This window comes from Carettochelys insculpta, chromosome 9 (genome assembly GCF_033958435.1).
Source record: "Carettochelys insculpta isolate YL-2023 chromosome 9, ASM3395843v1, whole genome shotgun sequence".
In the NCBI taxonomy this organism is placed as follows: domain Eukaryota; kingdom Metazoa; phylum Chordata; order Testudines; family Carettochelyidae; genus Carettochelys; species Carettochelys insculpta.
In genome coordinates, this window is record NC_134145.1 from 32,760,576 (window position 1) to 32,787,434 (window position 26,859).

The following is a 26,859-nucleotide window of genomic DNA, read 5'->3' on the forward strand; positions in this document are numbered from 1 at the left end:
TCGGCACATTAACATGTGGTTTGAACGGGGTTGGGAATTTTCTGAGTCACTATAGGGGCTCGTCTGCATACTTGGCTTAATCTAATTCTTGACCTTCTCTCCCCCCTCACCCCTCCACTCTATGATTTGCTCACTTTGATCATTTTTTTCTGATTTGTTCTCCTTGATTACTGTTTTTGGTTCTCTGTGCCTTAAATACTGAGTCTGTTCTGGTATGCTATGGTCTGAAGAAGTGGGTCTGTCCCACGAAAGCTTACCTAATAAATTATTTTGCTAGTCTTTAAAGTGCTACTTGACTGCTTTTTGTTTTGATGGTAAAACAGTAAAATTGACTTCTTTTCAGATTGAATTGTCCTTTCACTATTCCATTATAGGAAGTGGTATTGTAATAAGTTACACATAATATTCCCATAAATAATGACCATTGCTTTCTCCTGTATCCTTGGAGAATGTTGTTCTGTCCCTTTTATCCAAGCCCAGTTACTCCTTTAATGCTACATTTCTGTACTAGAAATAAATCAGAAGACTTGAATTTACTCACTTAGAATTTATATCATTGTATATCAAGCTTGTATTTTGTTTAACAGCTTAGTAAAACTGCCTTATTACATTGGTTGTATTTAATCAGCATGCTTATTATTTCCAATAGTATCTGCAAGAAAGTTGTATGTAGTGATTTGTGTAAGAATGTAACCATTTTATGCTTTGTTGTGTTTGTGTCAGATTTCAAAAGCAATGCAAGATCAGGCATGGCCAATACTTAGCAGGAAAGCCCTTAGTGTTACAGAATTACCACTGGTTAGTCCACATGGGTCTGGTCCAAGGTGCACTAAAGTCAGATGAGTCTTTCCTTTGATTTCAGTGGGCTTTGGACCATACTCTTCAGAGGAAAATTAGAATGCTTAAGACACTGGACTGGCATGCAGGAAAACTGCATTCAGTTGCCAGCTCTGCACAGGCTCTCAGTGTGACGCAGATTACTTATTGGCCTTTGACTCAGCTTTTTATCTATGTAACAGAGGTTACTTACTGCTATGGCCTCCTCGTGGTCAGGCATGATGTAACAGTTTGCTCACTCCTCTAATGCGCCCTGCAGTTGGGTGCTCCAGTGATTTCTCTTAAGTGACTTAGTTCTTCAGCAGGGTCATTGGATAGTTGTGATCCCGGAAGACAAACATAAAAGTCCAAAAATGTCTTTAAAACAAACAAAATCTTTTTACCATCATGAGGGCCATTCCTAGTCTGTTTTGGGGCCTTGTCTTGCAGCCCTCTCCACTAGATTGGGTAACCTTTGTGATGAGCTTGTATGCCCCCTTCCTGGGGCAATCAAAGGACCTCAATTCCAATCTCTACTCTAGGTTACAGTCCAGAACCCTATACTGAATAGCTAGATCCTTCATGCTCCTTTACCCATGCTTTAGTTTTTCTGACTCAGTCCCTACCCTTTCTCTTAAATTCTCCTCTGAGTCTCTTCAGTGCTTAATCAATGTGCTTTCAGGACTTCCTGCCTGGAGCACCTTCCTACAGATCTGAGCTTGTTCCTGCCTGGCTCTTTCCCTACCCAAGTTTTGCCATCACTGAAAAACCTGTCTCTTCTATCTACTGCAGTCTGACTCCCCCAGGTGGAGGTAAGACTGAAATCAGGTTGGCATATCAGTAGACTCTCTACCCCACAGGGCAAGCCACCATTTTAAAATCTACAAACCTGGGAAGATATATTCCTACCTCATAGGGGTATTGTCACAATAAATTAATTAATTTATGAGATACTCAGGTATGGTGATGGGGGTTATATCAGTTGTGAGAAATCCCTTGTCAGCTCCTTAGGGGTTCTGCACTTTCAGGTAGCTCCTTGTGTGCCTCAAAGACTCACAGAGGCCCCTTTGTTGCTCTGAGTCTTCCCGAAGGCAAGGGTCTCCCTTTACTGAGTCATTTTCATCACAGGCCAGTCCTAATTGGAGGTGAAGTAGGTCCCTCTCCACTGGTGTTGAGCTGCTCTGGTCTTGCCCCAGTTGGGCAGCCCTCCATGGGAAATGATGGGAAGAGTCCAGTCCCAGCCACTGCCCTGGACTCCAGCCCAGGGATCCTAGGAAAGAAGGTAGCTACTGAAACTTTTGCCCCACCCCATGGCAGCGACCTTTCCCTGGGCCTCTTCACCCACCAACTCCCTCTAGTATCTTCTAGCCTTGAACCCTGTTTCTGGTGTTACTGAGCTCTGCTTTCTTCCGTTCTGTTCTGTTTTGCTCTCAAAAGCTCCAGCCTCCTTCTTTCTGGGCATCACTCCACACCAATCTCCTGCTGCCTGAGGAAAGTCTTTTATAGGGAACCTGGAGTCCTTAACTGGTTGCAGGTGTTTGATTACATCCTGTTAATGGCTCCTGACGAGCCCCAGCTGCCTATCCAGCCTGCAGGACGCACCCTCTGTGAACTTCGAAGGGAAACAAAAAGGAGTTCAGCCAGCACCCAGAATGCTCACTCTCCATCAGGCACTTGTCAGTGGCAGTCTGTGATCTGCCACACAGTATATACATTGATACTTAGGTTTCAATCAGTCTTCACTGGATCAATGTCATAATAGTCATCTGGTGGGAGGAAATTGCTGCTGGAAGAGGTGGTCTCTCTAAATAAGGTGTAGGACCAAGGTCCATTTGTCAATACCTTACAAGCCAACGTACTTGTTGTAAGAAAGTGTTCTAATCCCTATACCTTTGCTTAATTCCAATACAATTATATTTGACCTATGTAAAATCCACATTCAGTATAAAAAATAAGCTTATTCTTCAGTTAGTGTCCTAAACTATTATGTAGAATCTGTGTGTCCTATAAAACAGCTATGGAAGAAAACTATGTCACAAAACTGGACAAAACTGCCTCAATGACTGGACTGAGCATTAACATGCGAAAGACCAAGACAATGAGGATCAACCAGTCCAACACCACCACTATCATACTGGGAAGGGACGACCTAGAAAATGTGGAGCAGTTCACCTACTTGGGGAGTATTATGGGCAGAGACAGAGAAACAGACAAGAATATCAATGCCAGGATAGGGAAAGCAACAGCAGCATTCAAGATTCTTCATCCCATATGGAGTTCACAAATAACATCTGACAAGACAAAACTGCAAATCTGTGAAGAGTGTGCTCTTATATGGATGTGAGACCTGGTGTACTAAAGGGTCTTCAGATCACAAGCTACAGACATTTATAAACAGATGCCTGAGATTCTTCCTTCACATCAAATGGCAAAACTATCACAAATGAGAAGGTTTGGAACAGAGCAGGACAGGAACCTCTTGACGTTCAAATCAAGAGAAGAAAGTGGAGATTGTTCATCAAGCTCTCATATGGAACTTGCAAGGAAAATGCAAAAGAGAGGAAGACCTCAGATAACGTGGACAAGATCTTCTGAGACTGAAGGAAAACAACTGGGGTACTCCTGGAGTCAGCTGGAAGTTTTGTCTCCAGACAGACTGAAGTGGAGGAGACTTGCAGATGACCTATGCTCCATGTGGAGTTCCAGGGGTTAAGTCAAGTAACTCATCAAGCAGCTACTCGCATTACAGTCACCATATGGGTGGCTGCAGTTCACAAGTATGTGAGATAATTTTAAAATTAATTGTATGTAAAGACATTTGAGGTGAAAGGCACTATGTAAGTGAAAGCTGATACTAGTATTTTTCAAATTAAACAGAGGTGTTCCCTGTCAAATGCAATTATACTTTGCATTTATCTATGCACCAGCCATAGTTCCAGAAATAGTAACAATTTAAAATCAAAGAACTCTATAAAAATTTCTATTGAATTAACAAAGTAATTTCTGTGTTGGTTACTTACATGAAATTACATGAGGTGTGTGTGTGGGCAGAATGAGACCAGGAATTTTAATTACTTACTTTAACAAAGTTACAACAGGATAGTTCATAGAGGCTGTACATTTCACAAGGTGTTCAGTGGCCTCAAAAGAAGCCACATAATGGCAAAATTACATACAGGGAAAGTACGCCAGCTCATAAAAACAAAATAGCAAATTTCCTAAAAACCATCTTAGAGCCCTGAGCAGTTCCAATGTATCAATCAGAATGTGTCCAGGACTTAATGCCACTACTTATATTGGCTATGGAAGTTTTAAATATTACACAGTTCTTAAAGATCTGTGTATTTAAAATAAAGAGTCCAGTGGTTTTAATGACTACCAACACACATTTGATACGTATACCATGTGATAAATTTTACTTAGATTCGGCTTAGTTTTGCCGATACTGCAACAAACCCATTCCTTCTAATTCCTTTAAAATGAAATTATTGAATGCTAATTGGACCTAAATACTCCTGATAAAATGCACTAATCCTACATTTATCACCTTTGATGTTGATCAGGCACTGAAACTATTTATAAATCAAAAAGCTGAACAATCAGAAAACAGATGTCAGCATATTTCAGAAAAGTTTCCTTCTCTTGACACTTCAGAACGTTTCATCATGTATTAATATTTCCAAACTCTTTTTCTGAAAGGAAATTACACTTTAAAGAGTCACAGAAACAAAATGAATAATGAAGTAAAACAGTGTCAAATGAAATACAGTAATCTAATGAAATAGTACAAGCTTTTCTTTTTACCCAGTTCAGCATTATTAAAAGGTCAGTGCAGTATAAAAAAGATTTTTTATCTTTTGAGATCTGTGAAATACTGTTATTGTTAACAACAATATTTTATTTTTATTTTCTAAGCACATTATAAGATATTGATTTGCTATGTAAGGAAGGAAAATCAGGAAGTGATTTAATAAAGTAGGTGAAAAATAGTCACAAAAGTCTTGAAGGTAATAAAATGAGTTTATTACCACATGTTCCAATAATACACTAAAATGGAAATTAAAGTCCTTTCCTATCAAAAGAAAATGACCAAGAGTTACAAACAAACTGATGATATTCCCCAAAGCATAGAGGATAAGTTATTAATGAACTGAATACAAAACGAAAAAATCATATGGGGTGGAAAACCTGTCAGGAGAAATCTGAATTTTGACTATAGAAAATTAATCAGATTGAAAATATATAAGTTCCAATAACAATTACCAATCTCCCACCCTTTGGTAAGTGTTAATTAAAGGGGAAAAGAGAATAACTTCAGAGATATTTTCAAGACAGCACTCCCAATATATAACTATCAACCGTAGGTAAAGTATAAAGGATTCAGTCTGTGTTCAAATTTGGGGTACATACTAGCACATCTAATTTTCCAAAGGAGAAATTGTCTGGGACTCATCCTGCACCACACACAGCTCACCATAATGCTCTTTCTGTATCTCCTCCTTCCGGAGGACAGTATTACCAAGTCTCCTATTTGGTCTAGATTTTTTTTCTAATATTTGGTAGGTTGGACAGTACTTTGAATTGTTATTGTCAGTTCAAATTTACCACATAAGCTCTTTTGCCTTCCTTTACTGCTGATTGTCTCCTGATAAGGAGAATTACTATAATTCTATAAAACGTTTATTTAAAAAAATTCAGTTAAAATAATACACTATCAGAATCTAAACAAAAACACATATTAACCAAAAATCTAAATGTACTAAACTAATTTAAAGCACTTTCAGACCTACAAATAAACTAATATCTAGGCGCCATTGATGACAACTCAATGGAAATATCTCACTCAAAATGCAAATGTGGCCAACATAGCCAACAGCGGGGGAAAGATAAATTACTGGTGGGGAAAAATTAGAAAACATACTGTTAATTTTGCTCAGGCATTAAGCCCATTAACTCCCACTGAAATTATCCATTCAGAGTGCTCAATATATTCTAGGATCAAATCCTCACTCTGCCTTAAATAGCAGAGCTTTTGCATTCTGATTTTCAATTTTGTAGCTTCTGTTTGCTTGCTTTGATTGAGTTTTCCAATTCCTGGTCTGTTTTGATTTATTCTCCTAACCCTTTCTATTCTGAATATTATGAAGGATAAGAAAATCAAAAATTCAAAATAAATGGTATTTCTTTACTTTTGAGTATTTAACTGTACAATGTTGACATTTTCTTAATACAGATTTTATGTACTATTATTTATTTCCATAACTGTATTAATTTGGAGAAACCTAATGTTCAAGCACTGGTGTTTTAATAGGATGCTAAAACCGGTATTAGGATGTAGATATAAGACTTAAATACACAAACATCCATTTTATAAAAGTTTAACTCGCAACATCAACACCTGATTACACTTCTAGACATCTTTCATAAACATATTTTAAAACTGTCTTGTGATGCATTCTGAGATAGATTTTGCTCAGAAAGTGTTATACAAGGTTTAAATATTGACAAATACATTACAGGTTTATAGCACTTTATAAAGAAATATGGAGTACAGAATGAATTAAATAATTCAGTCTATTTAGGTTTATTTGTAAATCTCATTGCTTCACAGAAAATCAGTATTATGAAAATCCAGTCTAAATGAAATACCTAACAGACATAATAAAAACAAACAGAATAAAAAATGTTAATGAACAATATTTCAGTTACTCAGAAACGTGTTTTGTGAGCAGATGCAGGTTACAAACAGCATCTTTAGTTTTATGATAAAATTACATATGATTTATCCAAAAAAGGCTTAGCTTGAAAACCCTCCTCTTTAACAAGAAACAGTAAAATGTCTATCATTCCAGTCCTAAGAATAGCAAGTTAGATAAACAAAGATTTGCATAACTTTTAAAAAGATAAAACATACTTGAGATTCTGTAACTAACCTAGCTACCAATTTTGTCATTATCCAGTCTGTGTAGCAAAGACGGCTATTAAAAATCCTGAAGTTTTCATTTTGGAAAGCACTTAGTATACATCTTCTTTATGTTTTAGAAAATGCCATCAAATATTCCAAGAAAAGGCTTAATGTCATTGGTTTCATCATCTGAAAGATATCTAATGAAAATGAAGCAAACAAAAAGAATTAAATTGTGTATAATACCGAATATCAAAATCCACAAAATTAGAATATTATTTATAATATAGGCAGGACAGATCTGTATCTGAAAAATAATTTCAAAGTCTATTTCTGTGCATGAAAAGCCAATTACGACCAGTAAAATGAAAATTCATAATGCTTTGAAATATTTGAAGTTGGAAAGAAGAGCATTGCCTATGGAAGAAGATCCAGAGGTAATCAGTACCTTGAAGAATAAGATTCTACAACAAAACACACAAATTATTTTTATTACCTGACATCAATTTCTTTTCTCCTTTCTTTGTTGCAAATAAAATAATCCCCCTGTCCAATAAATTGCGAAGCACCTGAAATTATTTCTGATCTTGGAGAAAACTCTTTGTTTTTCAACTCTTGTGGGGGATGTTGATGTTTTCTTTCTTGAAAGCTGAACTAAAACATAAATGTTAAAAATAGATAATTAAAAATAATTAACTTTAAGACAAATCTGTACATTGTAATACAGTAATACCCCATATGCACAATTTCAATTTGTGCTTAACTCACATTAATGCTAGTTAAGTGAAAATCAAAAGCGCTCCAGCCCCCAGCTCCCGCAGCTGGGGGAAGCAGGTGAGAAGGCCCACACAGCAGCTGGCTCCCCGTCGGGCTTCCACAGCTGGTGGAGCTGGATGGGCAGACAGTCTCAGTGATGCAGTTTCTCCCCAGCTTGCCCCCACTGGAGGAGTTGGGGAGAAGTGGTGCCTGGCTCCCACAAGTCCAGGGGAGCCAGGAGCCAGGGTGCTGCTGGTTCCTGGTTCCCTTGCCTCGCCCTCTGACTTATGTGAAATTCAAGTTATGCAAGGATGTGCAGGAACGCAACCCTCACATAACTTGAGGGACTACTGTACAGTAAACTCATATCCTGACAAAACATACAAGCAGTCACGTAGCACCTTAAAGACTAACAAAATAATTTATTAGGTGATGAGCTCTTGAGGGGCAGACCCATGAAAGCTCATCATCTAATAAATTATTTTGTTAGTCTTTAAGGTGCTACATAAGTACTTGTTTGTTTTGTTAGAATACAGCCTAACACATCTACTTCTCTGTTACTGTCCTTTCACATCCAGCATTCTATTATCTAGAACTGAGATAACCAGCATTTTAACCATAAGTAAATTTTAGTTGCATTTTCCCTAAGTACAGTATAGTGAAAGTAAATACAAATAAATACAGCAAATACAGTATAAGTTTACAGTGTACAATACTACTGTTGTTGGCAAATAAAGTACTCTACATACATTTTTGTTTCTTAATGTTTAATCGTTTGTTTTAGTATTGCAATTTGAATATCCAGCAACCTCCCAGTCCAAGGCTGCTGGACATGAAAGAGTTTACTGTATACATAATAGTATGCAATCATACTCTAAAAATAAAGATTCTATATATAAAATTGAAATTACACTAGTCACTGGGATAGGTGCTTAATTAAGTTTCAGCACATGCTTAGTGTCTCTTGGAATCAAAGCCTAAAAAACCGAAAGTCTTATTGAAATCAATTCCAAAATACTACAGAATGGAGATTATACATCAGATTCAGATTCCAGTTCATTTTGTAGCGAAGGGCATACACACCCAAAAATGGATGAATATGCACACTTTAACAATCAAGAAAACTTACATAAAAACACATGTGAAAGACACAGTCATCCAAATATCTATCATGAACTGAACACAGCAAAACTGAATAAATCAAATATTGCAAATAGGTTCTAAAAAGATCACTTCACTCCATTTCAAGAAATCCTGTAATAAATATATTTTTACTTACAGTACTTGTATTTCCATAATGTATAGGTAATTTCATTTCTGAGGGTGCATTTACAGTAGGAAAAGTAGAATTTTGTAAATGAACACTGGGTTCATCTTGTAACATGCAAAAACTGAAAAGGTAAAAAGTTTGGCTAATTAAGATATTTGTGCATAACCATTAATGGGTTTCTCAAAATTCCTTACTTTCAGTTTCTATCCCTTCAATTTTAAGGTTAAATTTATTCAAAAATTTACTATTTAAAGTCATTTTTTAAAATGTTTAAACTTCTGACTTAGAGCTTGTATTCCAGCTACTTGGGCCTTACGCTTTCCCAAAATCTCAGGGACACACTGATACAAACTCAGTAGTATATATGTCCCTCAAATATAGACAATGCTTTTACTGTACTGAATAACAACTGGTATTATACTTACGTTTCTGAAATGTCACTTGTGACTTTCTTCTCTGAATTCTGAAACAATGGTTTACATTCTATTGTATTTTCAAGCCTGGTGTTTCCAGATCCTACATTAGAATGATAATTAAAAATTAGTGACAAAATAGCCAAAAATCCCTCTCCCTATGAATCCGTTCTGGAATTCCAGATGGTATAGTCTCAGGCAGCAGAACTTTGATATTCATTTAGTTTTAATGCTTATTTGGGTTTTTGATTAATTTTAAAATATTAAAGAAAACAGTCAAACTAGCAAACCTGAAGTCACATATCCTCCAAAAGATTCAAAGTTATTTCTTTCTTTCTATACAATTAGTGTTGGTCTTGCACCACTACAGAAAAAAACCAGAGTGGGCCAAATATGCTGCTGGTGTAAAACTATGACCTCAATGTTTCCCAAAGCACTTTAAAGACTAACAAAATAACTTCTTCTTATCTGGAAATTCTGATGAAAGTAAACTGGAAGTTTATGTCCGGATCTGAAGAAGTGTCTCTGTCTCACAAAAGCTCATCACCTAATAAATTATTGTGTTAAGTCTTTAAAGTGCTACATGACCCCTGTCTGTGACATGGCTACCTGTCTGTGACTAATTTACATAGGTATTTTTACCACTGTATTGTCAAATTCTGCTGAGAATGAAACTAGTCAAAATTGTAGAGAAAACAGCTTAGCCACACTGAGCCCTATCTATGGTACAGCTCCTGCCATTGCTACCAACAGGGTGAATTAAGGGTCATGTTTCTGTCAATGTAGATGTAAATAGGTTATAAAAATCAGGAGATAAGCACTGGGACAGCTGTGAGAGAGGGGTTTTCTAATACTTTGTCTGTTAAGATTATTAATTTTAAAGCTAACATTTATTCACACCACAGCATAAATAAAAAAACCAATAAATTTACATACTGAAAAAATTATCACAAGAATTCTGAATTGATCTATCTTTTGACTTTCATGATAATTTGGAGACTTAGCATGCTTTCTTAGATCTTTTTCTATTGATCTTAATATACAGCTGCAGAAGAACAGAAGGAAATTCATCCAAGTGCACTTTAACACCTGGTTACATTCACTCATGAGACCAATGAACGTTTAATATGTAATATAGGAAAGATTGTTTTTTAAGAAAATATATTTGCATATGGAAAAATAGAAAGCAAGAAGGCCTAAGCAATTTCTGATTCTCAGGAACAATTCCCATCTTGAAGCATGCATACTGATAGAGCTATCCTATCTAGGCCCTGGTGAGCAGAGAACAAACAAAAGGCCCAGTTCTGCAAAATTCCGTTTGCTTTATTTTGCTGTGCACCTTACAGAAATGGGCCTAAAAAGTGAGTATGTACATGGAGACGCGGGAAAAAAGGAAAAAGACGGTGACTTGTTCTGTAACTGGTGTTTTTCAAGATGTGTTGCACATATTCATTCCATGTAAGGTGTATGTACTCACCACATGCACTGGTGCAGAAGTTTCTCCCTCAATGGTATCTGTGGGGCGCTGGGTCTGATGCTGCTTGTGGTGGCACCTGTATAGCACAGTATAAGGGAGTGCTCCCAGATCCCCTCATCCTCAGTTACTTCTTACCGGAAACTCCAACAGTGAGGACGGAGGGACAGGACCTGATTTTCATTTGTTGAGATTCGCATGTTTCTTCCATCTGTTCCAAGGGAACAGAGGGGCAGGTCATTCTCAGTGACAAGTTCTTGCCTCTGGATATCACTTTTGCCAGGAATCTGTCTGAGCCTGAATCTCTCTAGGTTTATGAAGCACTGTAAAATGCAATTCTTTGTTCCTGCCTTCTACTAACAACAGGCATTGGAATTTCACTTGGCAATTAATATCCTGGCTGGACATGAGCAACACATTCCAAAGAACACCAGTTATAGAACAGGTAACTGTCTTTTCCTCTTTTGGTGCTTACTCATTTCCATTCCATGTTTAGTGACACTCGGGCAGTATCAAATATGGGGAGAAGTTCTGGGACATGAAGTCTGAAGCACAGCTCTACTGAAACCAGCATCCTCTCTGGCCTAATAGGTGATGGCATAATGCACCATGAACATGGGGACCGATGACCTTTTTATTTGGTGAGACTGGTTTTCATAACCTCTCATTTGTACGAAGAGCGTTACTGAGCGTTGTACATAAGAACTGGAGTGCCTAAGGGAGTTGCTTGTATGGTTTCTTGTTAGCTGAAATGGTGGAACAGACTTGCTTTTTGTCACTCCCTTGGCATGACTTTTAGTGGACAACCTGAATTGAGACTCTCAGCTGTGTCGCAGAGGCCCCCACCTCATACTACAGAAAGTATAAAGATACTTATACTCACTTGAGGGCAGAAAATACTTCTGCTCCACCCATTTAGAAACTGTAGGAAGTAAAAAGGAAGTTTGACAAAGAGCCTTGGGGATTTTCATCACCCCCTCAAACAGTGACACTGCAAATGAAGCTGCTGCACTCAGGACACTACACAAAGCGCCTAGTACTCCTCCAGCTCCTCTGTTGTCAACTCCAGGTTTTAGGCAACCTTCTTTAATAGCTCCTGATGAGCTGTGCCATCATGCTGTGGAATTGCCAATGGTGGCCCCACAATAGCTTAATTCTGGGATTGAAAATGACACTGCTAGTACAGTAGGAACTGTGTCTGTGGTCTGCTCTGCTGTGCACTCTTCCCCAAGTTGGGTCTACGAGGAGTTCTGAGAAGGTGAGTCTCCAGCTCCTGTGGGCAGGAGACGATCGCCAAGTGTTATCCAACTGCATAAACACCTGCTGGTGCCCTTGTGGGTGTTACATAAATCCCCATGGAATACAAGCAATCCACAGTACTGTCAATTGCTCTTAGGGTTGTGGAAAGGTCAGCAGTACCATTTGTGATGGGTGGTGCTATGGACAGAAGCCCTTGACCAGACTGCCACAGCTACTGATCAGATTCCACAGCCTAAGAGGAGGTGCCACAGTCCAGGAACTGAGACCATAGCAAAGTAGACCAAGTGTCTTGGTCTCAGCTACATTCTTCACTGTGGGCCACACAGGAGCTACAGCGGGGCTGATCCACTACATCAGGATCTTGGTGATTGGCAGTGGCATTCAGTGGATCAATGTTGGTATCCTGGCAATCAACACCAAATGCTTGTTGACTTTGCTCACCTCCAGACCTCTCTTTGACCTTGCGAGAAAGGCAAGAGACTCTGTTGGGCTCCTGCTTCTTCTCAGGGATGGTGCTGGGGAATTTGATCTTCTCCACTCTAACAATGGTCCTGAATGAGTGCTCTGCACTGACATGGTGATGCTGTGTGCCAAGACCAAGTCTGACTACTCCACTGCTGGGTTCAGTACCAATTTGTAAATAGAGCTTTAAGCCTTAAATCCTTTTTGGTGCACGGCTTAAAGCCTGTACAAATGGAACAGTTGTCGCTAATATTTGTCTCCCCCAAACAGAGTAAGCAGCTGGAGCGAGGGTCACTGAGGTTACATCTACACTAAGAGATGAACTTGAATTTATTAAAATCAATTCTGTAACACAGGATTTTATAAATTCGAACGTGAGTGTCCTCACCTCCACACAATTTCCCCACAAAATGGACTTATTGCTGCCACACACAATCACCAAACTTCGACTGCTGCAACAGTGCATTTCAGAACCCATTCAACAGTTCCCTCAGCCCTGTAGCATTCTGGGTATTTTTGCTGGTGTACTATGGGAAAAAAATGCCCCACAAGTGGTTGTGGGCATGTGATGTCATCTTCTCACATTGCATTACACTCATTCCCCTCCTGTGGAAAGCAAACAGCCATTTTTCCAGAAGAAAAGAAGGAACAGAAGTGTCCATGTGTTCTGGGATCATGCAGATGACTATGCCATGTCAACTGGCCCCTCAGCTACTTTCCCCCCCTTGGTATGGTATGACCTGTGTTAAGGAAGCCATTTGATAAGGAATTTGCCAAAAGCAACGAAGACTGGAAAGAAAACATCAACAAAGATCACCAAATTAACTGGAATCTCTTGCATTTATAACTGAATTATTGCAGATTTAACAAAAAGCAGCAGCTGTCTGTGTCTTCTCAAATGGCCCTCCAACCACTTTTCCCTGTCTTAAGGGAGCCATTTGATAAGCAATTTGCCAAAGCTAAAGAAAAAAGGATAGAAAAGGCTCGGAAAAAGATTTTTGGCTTCCCACTACACCACACAGAGTTGTCCAATACGGGGAATGGAGCTCACCAAATTTCAAGAAAGCAGTGTTTTTCAGGAGGGGGGCAGCCTTGATTGACTGTTAGGGGGATTTGGCAGGGATCAGTGGCTGAAGGGCCAGTTGAAGTGGTCCCTTCAGTGTTGCTCAGATGGGGGAGGCAGTCCCAATTGACTGTTGAGGGGCCAGTCTCTTTCATCTCATTAGGGTGAATTTCAGGGGATCCATGGTTGAAGGGGCAGTTGAAATGCTCCCTCCAGTGTTCCTCAGGTGGTGGTGGGGAAGCCCCCAAAAAACTTAGCCATGGGGGGGAAAACTTCCCCCCAGTGGCAGCAAGCTCCAAAAAATCTTTGCCATGGCGAGAGACTTCCCCCTGGCAGCAGCAAGCACCGCAAAATCTTTGGCACTGGTGGGGTAGACTTCTCTCCAGTGGCAGCAAGTCCCTGAAAATCTTTGCTACCTTTGGAGCCCTCATCACGCACAAGCCAGTACACGGTGCTGCCTGGCAGCATGGTCGCACTGAACAGCAGGCATGTCCTTTCAAAGACCACACAGTAGCGGTCTTTCCCGTGCCCAACCACATCATGTGGCTAGCCCCTGAACCAATAGTTCAGGGGCTAGCCACATGATGTGGTTGGGCACGGGAAAGACCGCTACTGTGTGGTGCCTGTGAGGGGTGGGGGAGCCCCTGTACAAATGTAAACCACAGAAAAGAAGTTTCTTGGCCTCTCATACAAGCACGATTCCCTGCCCCCAACAGCCTAGCTGCCACGGAGCGTGGAGGGGCAGGGGCTGACACCAGCACTGAAAAAAAAAATCCAAGTGCTCAGCTTATAAAGGTAGAGACAGAACCATGAACTCTGTGCTGGGGCTATTTTTAATGGGTAGATGCACTCACCACGCTGCTAGTAAAAAAAGAAGTTTCTCAGCCTCTCATACAGGCATGACCCCACCGCCTAGCTGCCGTGGGCCTCCTGTTACCTAATTCCTGCATACCTAGAGAGCAGCAGAGATGTAAGCGCCCGGACTGTGGGGCATTGCGGGATACATAGAGGACACCTCTGGAGGCTAATAAAGTCCATTAAAAGACATGGAGTTTCCACACTAGCCTTAATTTGAACTTTTAAATTTGAACTTGACACTACACCGAGTCACTTCTCATGGTGTTATAATAATAACCTTAACACTTTCTAAAATCGACCTAACGGTATTTACAGTGAAGGCAGTGACATTTGTAAAACTGAACTAACTGCCTTAGATTTGACATTATCATGTAGTGTAGACTGAGGATAGTCTGACTGGTATATATTTCTTGAACTGCCTGCAGCTGAAACTCTGGAGAGCAGGACATGCCCTGTCCCAAGACAAAGTTCCTTTCTGGGACACTAAACTCTAAACTAACACATTAAAGGAAGGAAAAAAATAGGGCTCTGACAACTATATACAAGAAAGTTTGTATGAGCTACAAAGAAAAAACTCTGCTACCACAAAGGAGAGTTTCATTATGCCATTACTGGTGGTAAGAAGGAACTGAGGGTGGGGGGAGCCAGCAGTGCTCTTTATACCACACTGTATAGGCACCACGCAAGGTGATGCCAGAGCCAGTGCTCTATGCACATCATTGAGGGAAAAACTTCCAGCACTGATGCATACAGCAAGGACGCACACCTAACATGGAATGAACAGGAACAAGAACCCAAAGAAGAACTTTTGCTTCTCTCAATCTGTATTCCAATCTAGTGCTGTGGTTAGCTCTTCCAGTTCTCTCTCTGAGAGAGAGACTGGTTATTGACTCAACCAGGAAGAAGCTGCTTCAGACTGCCATTGTGAAACAGGGAAGCAGGTCCATGAGCCAGTTGCAAAATCATTTCATAGCATTTGGACAGTAAGACTTGCCTGCTGGAAAAAGGCAATATCCGCTGATCTTAAAACCTCTGAATTCTATGGTGATTCAGAGGGCTAGAATGTGTTGAGTCTATAACTTGTGGATAAGGCCCATAATTAATTGTACCAAATTGGTGACAATTTGTTAGTTATTTCCCTGCTCATCATTTTAACGAATACTCACATTTTGAAATTGTGAATGAAGGCTCAGCAGAAAACCATCTTTGATCATTAGGCTGTAATAATCTCGAATGAAATAATCTGTCTTTAAAACAACAGTCCTAACTTGGATGGTCAAATAACCATAGATTTTAAGTTTAATTTTTGTTTTCTATCATAATCAGTTACTCAACAAGGGGCAAAGAATTAATTTGAAGATTATCTGGTGCACTGTCCATTTGGTACATACAGTGACAATCACAAACAATGGGATACACCAAAATAATTTTACCTAAATCTTCTTTACTCTCCATACCAGTGAAAAAGCTGCTAGCATGTATTAATATGTCATCATCAAAATCATTCCAAACTTCATCTCCCAAATCAAAGTTTACATTCAAAGACTCTGAAAACCGACAGCTGCTTTTATCTGCATCAGTCAAATTATGCCTTAAAGATTCTTTAAGAGTTTTCTTTGACGTCATCATCTGATAGCTCTCCTCACTTACAGCCATGGAATGTTCCCAAGAAAAACCTGTAACACAATTATAATAGTGGTGTAAATAACTGGATTGCATGCATAAGACGGTTTATTCAAACTAGTAAAAAAAAAAGCAGAGTTTGTTAGCTATATAGTTTGCCTCAAATATTATTTTAAGAAAACAGTCATCTTCACTCCAAAATCCATCAAAGGACCTCACAAAGAATATTTCAAGTCACCCCAATTTAGTTTTTTTCCAGTGTGAGCATTATGATCTAATGGAGCACATGTTTAACAGTGACGAGGTCAGTTCCTTTACCTCTTCCACCCCACTCATCTGTTCTTCATTCACCCTACACTCACTATCTCTCTTTCTTACAAATTCAACCCTTCAAGAACTAATCACAGCAGACTAACACATTTTAAACCATTTTAAAAATATTTTACTAAAATATGTTTTAAAAATATTTTTTTAGAGGCTAGGCAAAGCTTTACTTGCCCTTTCCTCATTCAGTCCCTCTTCTACCACTCCAGTTCTACCCCCCTTCCTCAAGCCAATTCTTTCTCTTCAAACATCATCTCTCTCTCTCTCTCTCTCTCCAGTGTTTCACTCCCCCTCATCTATTATTTCTCTCCCTCCCACATCCACTTTCAGGCTGAGGGGTTAGTACTAAAATCTTCACTCCTCCACTCTAGCCACAAACTAACTGATCTTTGAGGCCAAATGATCTGTATTGCAATGATCTGGATTCCTGTTCCTCTTCCTGCTCTGAGACCACAGCATGGAGAGCAAGGGAGTCCAAATCAAAGCTCCCATTCTGCAGCGGTGGAGCACTTGCTGAGTGCTACTAGTGAATCCTATACAAAGAAAGTCTGTTGGGTAACAGCTGGATAGGCACATGCTGAAGAGAAAACAAGGGGCTTTGTTACCCCAGTCTCAGTGTTTTCTAGATGATCTGAGTATGATGAGTTTCCATTTCATATGAAATATCATTTAGTTTTACAACCTGGCTTTCGTTCCTCGCTTCTTGTTTTAACATACAACCCAGACTCCTCAAAATAAGTGATTTAAACAGGACTCAACGGTACTTTAAGCAACTTGTTCAAAGTTCCCATACAATGTTTCTGAATTTTTCTTTTATTAGAATGTACGCCTCTTTTCCAAATACTACAGCTAATGAAGTTTCCCATCCAGTAGGGAAATGTCAGGAGCAGGAGAAGGCTGGGAACTGGGGAGTCTGGGTGGGAGGGTGAAGGAGAGGGCTGGGAGGTAGGTGAACTGGGATGGAGTGGGCTGAGGGTGGGGTCTGGGTGGGACGGGTTGCAGGAGCAGGCTGGGGGTATGGGTCTACATGGAAGAAGAGGTGCAGGAAGGGTCTGGGGGGAGCAGGAGCAGGGTGTGGGTGGGGAGTCTGGGTGGTAGGGGAATGCTGGAGAGATGTGTGGAGTCTGGACAGGAGGGACATGCTTGGTCTGGGAGAGAAGGGTCAGGGTGGAGGTGAGAGGTGGGAAGGAGGGTGCAGGAAGTGGGTGAGAGGGTCTGGATGCAGGGGCACAGGAATGGTCAAAGGGTGCAGAGGCTACGGGGTTGCAGCTTACCTGGGCAGCACCCCGGATGCACATGGCTCTGCTCCCAGACACCACCATCCACTGCTGTGATTGGCCAGAATTCTAAGCCCCCTGTCCCCCGGCAGAGCCCACAGTCTGGATCCATCTCCAACCTGCCTGATCTAGCCTGTAAGGCTCAGGCCTCCAAACCCTCCACCAGTGGACCAGATGCCATGGACGGGAGCCCCAAGCTGAGGGGTTCGGATCCAGACAAGCCACGGTCTGGATCTGGACCACAGGTTCCCCACCCCGATTTAAAACTTGAGTGTTACCTATTTTGCCACTGATCATTTAAACAGAAACACAGATGAATGTACTCACCCATAGCTGTTGAACACATTGGCAAATTGTGTGCAGTGTGGCAGGAAACTGCTTTTAAGGGTTGATGGGAGAAGAATGATAAATTCAATCTTCGACCCCAACATTTAAAGACACCTTCTTCCTGTCCAAAATAAGGGAAGGGAAAGAAGCTCCCACCTGGTTACCATAAACCCAAATCAGCTCTCTCTGGGCTGGTCTACACTAGGACATTAATTCAAATTTAGGTGACTTAGCTTGATTTTATAATGAATCAGTCTTCACTACAGGGCTCACTACGTCGATTTTTAGGAATCCTAAGGTCAACTTTCATACTCTTACTTTTCACAAGGAGTAATGCCAAATTAGAATTTGCAAAGTCGACCTTAGGCTTGTGTAGATGTATTTTATTAGCCTCTGATGTGTCCCACAATGCCTCGATGTGTTCACTCTGGCCATAGCTTTCAGCTCCACTGCTCTTCAGGTGTGCAGGAAGCAGCCCTGGAATTTTAAATTCATTTCCGTGTGACAAGTGGAGCAGGCAGCAGACCTCAGCCTCACATTTGGCCATGAATTCTGAGGGTTGCAGATGAGTCCCAGCATGGAGCATGCATGAGATCCAGGAACTCGTTGCTGTGGGTGGTGGGGACAAATTTGTCCTGCTGAAGCTACAAACCAGCAAAAAGAAACGCAGACATACATGCAAAAATCTCACTGGGCACGGAGCAAAGAGAGTACATCTGGGACATCCAGCAGTACTGCATGAAAATAAAGGAACTCAGACAGGGGTACCAAAAGACAAGAGAAGCAAATGGATGTTCTGAGTCACCTCCCAAAACAGATGGGCCCTGCAATGCTTCCTCCTGCCTCCCTTACCCACCAGCATTTTACCATGACTGGAAGGTAAACGTGCACAGCAGGAGAGAGAGAATCTTTCTGTGGAAATCAATCACATCTCAGTCATGAGAGGCCAAAAGTGTCCTTGTAGAGAATATGTCCTCAGTTTGAAACAGATGTCCATTCATTAGATGCCTCTGTGTGTTGTTACACATCTACATTAAAATGTATCTCCCTAAAGTCTGACCTTCACTGTCTTCCAGGCTCTGCAACAGCAAGTGTCAGGAAAGTTCAGCTCCAATCTCCATCTGTGCATCTTTCACAGATCTGCAAGATGAAATAAAAACCATTCTGCACGTTCCCAGCCTGTAGCTGAAGAGCTACTTACTGTGGTCCAGGGTGCCTGTGTATGGCTTCATGAACCAAGAAAGGAAAGGGGAAGCAGCGTCATCCAGAATCACGATGGGCAGCTCCATGTCTCCAGTGGCCATTTTCTGGACTGGGAAAAAAGTCCCATTCTGGAGCTTTCTAAACAGACTAGAGTTCCTAAAGATGTGTGTATCATGCACCTTTCACAACCATCCCACGCTGATGCCAATGAAATGAAACTTGTGATCCACCAATGCTTCCAACACCATGGAGAAGTAACCTTTATGGTTTATATACTCTGAGAAAAGGGGATGTACTTTCCATCTATTGCCTTGATGCAGCTGGAGAACCCCATTGCAGCAAAACCATTCACTATGTCCTGCACATTTCCTAAAGTCACTCTCTTTCACAGCAGAAGAGTATTAATTGCCTTGGCCACCTGGATCACAGCAGCTCTCCCTGCAGATTTGCCCACTCCAAATTGATTGCCCACTGACGGGTAGCTGTCTGGCATTGCAAGCTTCCATACAGCAATTGCCACACACTTCTGAACTGTCAAAGCAGATCTCATTTTGTTATCACAGTGCTTCAGGGCAGGGGAAAGCAATTTACAAAGTTCCATGAAAGTGGACTTTTACATGTGGAAGTTTTGCAGCCACTGCTGATCATCCCAGACCTGCAGAACAATGCAGCCCCACCAGTCTGTGCTTGTTTCACAGCTCCAGAACCTGCATGCCTCTGTGTATAATGCATCCAGTGAAGCCAGCATCTCCATGTTCATCCTATCCAGTGTCTCAGGGTTGTCCTCCAGAGTCTCCCAGCTCCTTAGGCTCTGAACATACTGCAGCACAATGCGTGTGGGATCATAACACTTTACAAGCGCGCTCTAAGCTTCACTGGCTCCATGATAGCCTTGTAATGGCATGTGCTAGGCTGAGTAAAAATGACATGAAAAAGCTTTTTGCTGGTAGATTTCGAGGGGAAGGGAAGGGAAGGGGCACAATGCATTCTGGGATGCTGACATCACACACCCACAACCACTTCCAGCAGGTTTTTCCCATAAGGCCCAGAATGCAGTACAGCAGCAGGAACTGTGGGATATGCATCCACAATGTCAAGCTGACACACTGAAACCTGGTAAACTTAATCGGGGCACACTCCGTCGACTTCCTGAACAAGTGTGGAAACTCACCCTCAACTTCATCAAATCAGGTGCTATAAAGTCAACCTTAATAGATTCGACTTAATTTCCAAGTGTAGACATACCCTCAGTTTCCTGGATGTCAAGAGCCCCAAATTCCCTACCCAGCTCTTAATAAGTCTAGCTTTTTCTAAATATGTTCTACAATGGAGTTATGCATTTTCGATGTATTTTCTGCAGAAAAATGAAAACTGAAAATTGGAAAAAGTATAATAAAATAAGTTTAATATCAATATAATTTACAAGGGATATTGTATTGATTATATTATTTTAATATTTCATTTACTAAATGCTATTTTAATTTACCAAATAAAATTATTATTATTAATATCTGAATCATAGATTTTTAAGATTGCTATACCAGAGTGCTGCAGAAACCAAGGAGTTTTGCTGCAGAATTTAGAGTTAAGATGCTACACAATACATGGAGTCTTCATAAAGTGTTTGGAAGAGGGTCTCCCATCCTATATACTTCAGGAGGTCTAGGACCAAAGACAGCACCATTTTACCCTAGCAGATTAATGTTCAAAATCTCAGCATTGAAAAAGGCAGTGGATATAGGCACGCTATTTGTGTTTTCTGGATTTTTTCAGTTTTAGGTGTAATTAAGTATATTTTAACACCTTCAATTTCAAAAACATTTAATTACAGAATATGGCACATACATGCGAAACTGGACAATACATAAATATTACTAACAATAAAATATATTACAGGTCCCAAGGGTCTTATTATCATAGTGATTTCAGAGATCAAGGGAGACAGTGAATTCTGATTGCCAAGATAGCAGTACTGTAACATTTTTGAGAGAACCAGGCAAGCTGGAAAGGTTTTCCTTTCCCTTCACTGCATGAATAGAAGAAATAAGCATAAGCAGATGTGGAGGGAGTACAATTCTGGAGATACACATTCATGTTAGTAGTGTTTTCTATCTATTTTGCTACCTTTTGAACATGGAAAAGAGAACAATTCTATACTGTGTGCGCGCATTGGAAATGGAAATCATTTCAGCTATTTTCATTAACATATACCATATGTTATTTAGTAGGACTGGGACCTTTATCAAGAGTGATAGAAAGCAGCAGCAAAATTTAGTTGATTATTGAGATACACTCACGTGTATGGAGAAACAAGTACTTTGAAAGATATCAAAACAAAACTTCAGTTTTAATACAGATAGAGTGAGAGATTTTACTAAACATTAATTTAACTGTTTATGGGCATGATCCAGCAAATATTAGAAACAATAAATACTCACTTTTCACTCAGGTGCTCCACTGATGATGGGAAAGGAGTGCCAAAAGCAGAGGGAGATAGAGGTAAACTAGCTGAGGTATTACAACTGGCATCAGTGGGAATAAGCACAATCAATAAGCATCAAATTCAGTAAGAAGTGTTTAGATGTGGGCCATAAGGTATTAGAAGTAAACAATACAGCCTGACCTTGCTTTTACAGAGCATATTGTATTGCCCTGAATATGCAGTTCTCTGCAGCACTATGTTGGCTACTGCTGTGATTTCAACAGGTTTGATTTTTGAAAGAATCATTTAATTAAAAACAATGGAAAACTCACAGAAAATCTCATACATTAGTAATAACTTACTACTCTTTTCATAACTTTCTGATTGCAGTTGGCTCTGAGGTCTACTGAGGATATTAACTTTATTCCAATATTCAAGTGAATCTGAGGCAGAAGACTGTGCACAGTCAGACCTTCATACAAATCAGTAAAACAGAGTCACCAAAAAGTTGCAAATAAAAATAATGCAATTCATGAAACAGGACTTCAGTGCTAATGATACCTCAGCAGGTTATAAATTCTATTATGCTTATAGCAATAATATAGTACCTTGGCAATTCTGGCAGCAAAGGTTTAGGTGTAAAAACAAATTGTTTCAGATCCACATTTTGAGATTTATTTAACTGCATCTGCATCTGAAAAGGATTAATACAGATTATTAGTGTATTTTAATAGTCTGGATCACACCACTTGCACTTTGTGTAGAATAGGGAAGCCAATGTAGGAACAAAGTTATTATTGATATTTTGTAGAGTTAAAACATAAAATGTTCCTACTGCACAGATATCTAATTTAACAGAGTTTTTAGAAAAGTTTTATAACTGGGATTACCCATTTTAGCTAGTGAGATCTTGGAGTAATGGAAATATCTCACCAAGCGCTGACTGCTGGTTATCTGATCTGTTAACCACATTTGTTTCTGTTATGTATGGGCCAAATCATCCTCCCCTGCAGAAAAACTCGCAGGGAAGGGAAAATAAGCTTTGAAAAACCTCAAGATGCCATATTCTCTGTATATGGAAGAGGCCCACTTTGGGAGCCAAGTGCTCAGTCTTGAAACACTGTGCATCTAAAATGAATATGCTCTTATAACCTCTCCTGGCAGCATAATTACCTCAGGATTCTAGTATTAATTTTTACTTATCATTTAAGTTCCTATTTCTCTGGGTTGCCACAGAGTGGTGCCTTTCAGCTATGCCTGCTACTCAGCCCACCATATTCTCCTAAACTTGCAGAGTACAAATCAGGCCGTGTGTGAGGCGTCCACAGGTTCATGGGAAGCATACGATTTGAAACTTACACCCTTCCAAGATTTCTCGGTCTTTCCTTTCATTTTTGTATTTCTTTGCTCTCTTCCATATTTCAAAGCAAACGGACATATTTTACCCTACTCAAAAGTGAGGACGAAGAATATGGGGTCCCATCAGATCATTCTGAAGTAACTAACCAAGCTTCCATTTACCTCAACAGCAGCAGGATGTGGCATTCTATTCTTTAGAGTACTATTAGTTACCTGGATTCTTTCTTGCTGCTGCTGTTACTGAAAAGGCATGATATAATAGCAGGTGAAGACGCAGCTTCTAATTTTCTTTGTAAAATCACTTTATTTTGAGTATACAAATGCCTTCAATTTACAAATAACATACATATATTCAAGAAACAATATCTTTTCAGGAGAGTGTATACGTGTGTATGTGTGTGAAAACAAACCTTTAATCTTTTTACTGGAGGAACTGATGAAATTGAGTTTCTGTTCCTTAAATCAGCTAGATATGAAGAAAACATTGAATCTCTCTTTAACTCAGACTTCTGTGAAACTCCAATTTTGCCTAAGAAAAGGAATCGAAGATTCTTCAGATTAAACTGTATGGGTAAAATAATGCCCCCATTTGAGTCAGTAGGAATTCTGACAAACAGGGCCCAGATTTCACTTTAGATATTTTATAAAAGACAATGTGATACACTTGTTTTCATATAAGATATGAAAAGCTTGATGTTGCCATTAAATTCTGTAAAAATTACTCTTCATGGTATTCACTACAGAATAATTATACTGAAGTTATTTATTAATTTTTACATTTTAGATTGCATCATATTTACATGTTAAGCATGATTCTCTTGCTTTGCACAGTTTTACACCAATGTAACCATTAATAGAAAAAAATTAATCCTAATTTACACTTGTGTAAATGAGGGTATTATGTCCTTTGAATTTATATATTAGAAATAATGAGGTTTCCTAAAACTCACAGCAGTCATGTCCACATACATCTTTATTTTTACAGTGGTGGCTGCATTCTCTGTTCCCAGGTTTTATGTAGGTCATCCCTCGGTTGCAGGCTTCTCCTGAGGTAACACAATAAGAAGAAATGCTGACTTTTTTCTATTTCACTGATTATGTTGAGGGTTTCTCATAGAGAAAATAAGAACAAAGTCAACAGCATACTAGATTTGCGTTCCCCCAATAAAAATTTTGGGTTAAAAAATATCAGCTGCTTTGTTTGTCAGAGAGACTTCATCTCTGCATTGCTAAGACGGTTTTCACAGCAAAATATTTACTGTCCCCACTAAAGACCGTAATCATCATCTCAAGACAACTCTAAAACTCTGAAGGCATGAGGTACCAGATGTCCCACTTCTCTCCCAAATTCAGTTCCTTATGGAAATGTAGTGCCCTACCTGTTGAGCTAATGGAGCAACACTAAGCCCTTGTTGTGACTTCATGGAAATGGCCTTAATTGTCCATGCTAGAGTCAAAGCCACAGCACACTAAATTCCTTAAAATATTCTACTCTGTTGTGTTTTCATGCATTTTACTCAAAAGTGAATGGGGTCCCATCCTTCTCAAGTAACTAAGGAAGCTTCCATCGACCTCAAGAGCAGCAGGATGTGGCATTCTATTCTTTAGAGTAGTGTTAGTTACCTGGATCCTTTCTTGCTGCTGCTGTTACTGAAAAGGCATGATATGTATCAGGTGAAGATGCAGCTTCTAATTTTCTTTGTAAAATCACTTCATTTCTGATTTTTTTTGGTCCTAAGTAAAAGGCTTTATAGTTTTGCTGAATATCCTTCCCAACTTTTAGAAATGAAACACAAAAAAGTTTATGTACATTTTAAAATATATTATATTACCATTTATTACACTTCAAATTTTATAGTGAATAGTGTGATACAGTATATATGGCTATTAAAAGGCCACAAGGAGTTTTCATAATTTACTATTACAGTAATATAGCATTTTGTATTTAATATTATGGTTGAGATTTGAACAAAATAATTCAGGCTGTTTAAAGTTATGGTTCCTACAATAATAATTTGGCTACTTGGTAAAATAGGCACTTTCACTTTAACATGTATATGTTCATTTGTTTTACAAAGTGGGACTGTGCCTTTGGCACGTCTGATGGAATTTTGCACAATTTCCCATTACACGCTGCTGCTGGAAAATGTTAGTAGCACTACTTGCAGTTATGCAAGAACAACTACATGCTAATAGGAAGACCTGTGTCACCTTACAGACTAAAAGATATTTTGGAGCATAAGCTTTCATGGGCAAAGACCCGCTATGTCAGATGCATGAGTGGGGGATTCCAGAGCGGGGTTTAAAGAGGGAGTCTCAGTCAAGATGAGGGCCAGAGTTGACAAGGTCTGTTCGCTCACAGACGATGTGACCCATTATCAGCAGTTAATGTGGAGTTGTGAACATCAAGAGAGGAGAAATCAGGTCAGTTCAGTCAGGGAGGGTGTGACCCATTATCAGTAGCTAATACATCTTTCCTGACTGATCTGACCTGATTTCTCCTCTCTGGATGTTCACAACTGCACATTAACTGATGATAATGGGCCACATTCTCTGTGAGCGAACAGACCTTGTCAACTCTGGCCCTCATCTTGACCGAGACGCCTTCTTTAAACCCTCCTCTGGAGCATCCCACTCATGCATCTGATGAAACGGGTCTTTGGAGCTTAAGCTTTTGTGGGCAAAGTATGTGTTAGTCTGTAAGGTGCCACTGGTCTTCTTGTTGCTTTTGAAGATACAGACTAACTCAGCTATCCCTCTATTACTTGTCTACATGCTTTTAGTGTAGTACTATACCATATAATAAAACAATGAACAGAATGCTCTTTTAAAATTAATGATAGTAACAGAGAGATAGCCGTGTTAGTCTATATTCTATCAAAACAAAAAAGCAGTCTAGTAGCACTTTAAAGACTAACGAAATAATTTATTAGGTGGTGAGCTTTCATTGGATAGATTCACTTCTTCATACCATACCCATACCGGAACAGACTCAATATTTAAGACACAGAGGTCCAAAAATTGTTATCAAGGTTGACAAATCAGAAAAATTGTAATCAATGTGGGCAAATCAGAAGAGAATAGGGGTGGTAGGAGTGGGGAAGTCAAGAGTCAGATAAAACGAAGTATGTAAAAGAGTCCTTATAATGGGCTAGGTAATTGGCATCCCTTGTTTTGATAAAATGTATGTTGTTTATTAAATTTGTATCTTATTTTAAAGAAAACTAAGAAAGGAAATACATAAAAGTATATTTTGAACTCCTAATCATATCAATGAGCTTACCATATTCAGAGCTAATTAAATTTATGCTAAGTTCCTCAGATTTAATTGCTCTCTTCACTTCAATTTTTTTAGTCCAATTTCCACCCTTCAGCAAGACAGAATCCCTGCAACATATAATATACTGATATTAAGTATACAAAATAGTAAGAGAGTAGTATAAATGTTATTAAAAGTACTCATTATTTGTAATGCTATTGATATGGATATCTGGTAAAAGACCACAGACCAGTTTTGATTCGGGATCTAATTGAGGAGGGACCTCTCAAAAACATTTGCAGTAGAATGTGCCCTTGGGGCCTGCAACCCTAAGACTGTCAGAGTCCTGAAGATGAGATTCCAATTTCACAAGATGGAAAGAGAAAACCTTCCTTTTCATGAGGACTTCATCAGGACCACGATGCAGGTCATGTAGTTGGAAAAGTTTTAGTTACTCTCCGTTTCTCATTCTCTTCAAGTATAATGCATCCCATTGGAGAGTGCGTCGAATTTCTCACCCAGGTGAAAAAATCTGTGTAGCGAAGGCAGGCAAGTGTTGCCTATGTAAATAATTCAGTATCCAAATTTCATGAGTCACAGTTCAAGAAATTCCCTTTATATAAGTATTGGGTGACATAATTTTTGCATATTTATATTAAAGCTGGATGCATTTGGCTTCAATATAATCAATAAAACTGACAACGCAATTGTACAAATATTTAGAATAGCACGATATATGCAAGGGGACTGACTATACTGCCCTACACCTTGTTTAACCATTTACACCA

The 26,859-nt window shown here is 39.5% G+C and overlaps 2 protein-coding genes across 2 annotated transcripts in view; both read right to left on the reverse strand.

The window, feature by feature from the left end:
* Positions 1-6,840: 6,840 nt before the first annotated feature.
* On the reverse strand, positions 6,841-8,844 carry LOC142017454 (putative ATP-dependent DNA helicase HFM1). Its single transcript, XM_075002320.1, has 3 exons — positions 8,757-8,844; positions 7,218-7,375; positions 6,841-6,921 (listed from the first exon to the last, which is right to left on the reverse strand). Exons 1-3 carry the CDS (start codon positions 8,790-8,792, stop codon positions 6,855-6,857), a joined length of 261 nt encoding a protein of 86 aa, XP_074858421.1. The 5' UTR covers positions 8,793-8,844; the 3' UTR covers positions 6,841-6,854.
* A 3,345-nt stretch (positions 8,845-12,189) lies between these two features.
* The window catches only part of LOC142017927 (putative ATP-dependent DNA helicase HFM1), a 97,276-nt gene continuing 82,606 nt past the window's right edge, over positions 12,190-26,859 (reverse strand). Inside the window, exons 27-34 of the mRNA XM_075003283.1 lie at positions 26,096-26,199; positions 24,436-24,588; positions 23,763-23,858; positions 23,223-23,341; positions 22,062-22,147; positions 21,816-21,925; positions 15,711-15,953; positions 12,190-12,548 (exon numbers count right to left, since the gene is read on the reverse strand). Of these exons, the coding sequence (XP_074859384.1) occupies positions 12,190-12,548; positions 15,711-15,953; positions 21,816-21,925; positions 22,062-22,147; positions 23,223-23,341; positions 23,763-23,858; positions 24,436-24,588; positions 26,096-26,199 (1,270 nt within the window). The remainder of the gene's footprint in view (positions 12,549-15,710; positions 15,954-21,815; positions 21,926-22,061; positions 22,148-23,222; positions 23,342-23,762; positions 23,859-24,435; positions 24,589-26,095; positions 26,200-26,859) is intronic.

Bases quoted from the DNA above. Each gene is read 5' to 3' on its own strand.
- LOC142017454 (XM_075002320.1), bottom strand. From the start codon at position 8,792: ATGAAATTACCTATACATTATGGAAATACAAGTACT. The intron at 7,376-8,756 runs GTAAGTAAAAAT...TTTATGTTTTAG, and splicing joins ATTATGGAAATACAAGTACT to TTCAGCTTTCAAGAAAGAAA. The intron at 6,922-7,217 runs GTAATAAAAATA...CATTTTCATTAG, and splicing joins AGAAAAGAAATTGATGTCAG to ATATCTTTCAGATGATGAAA.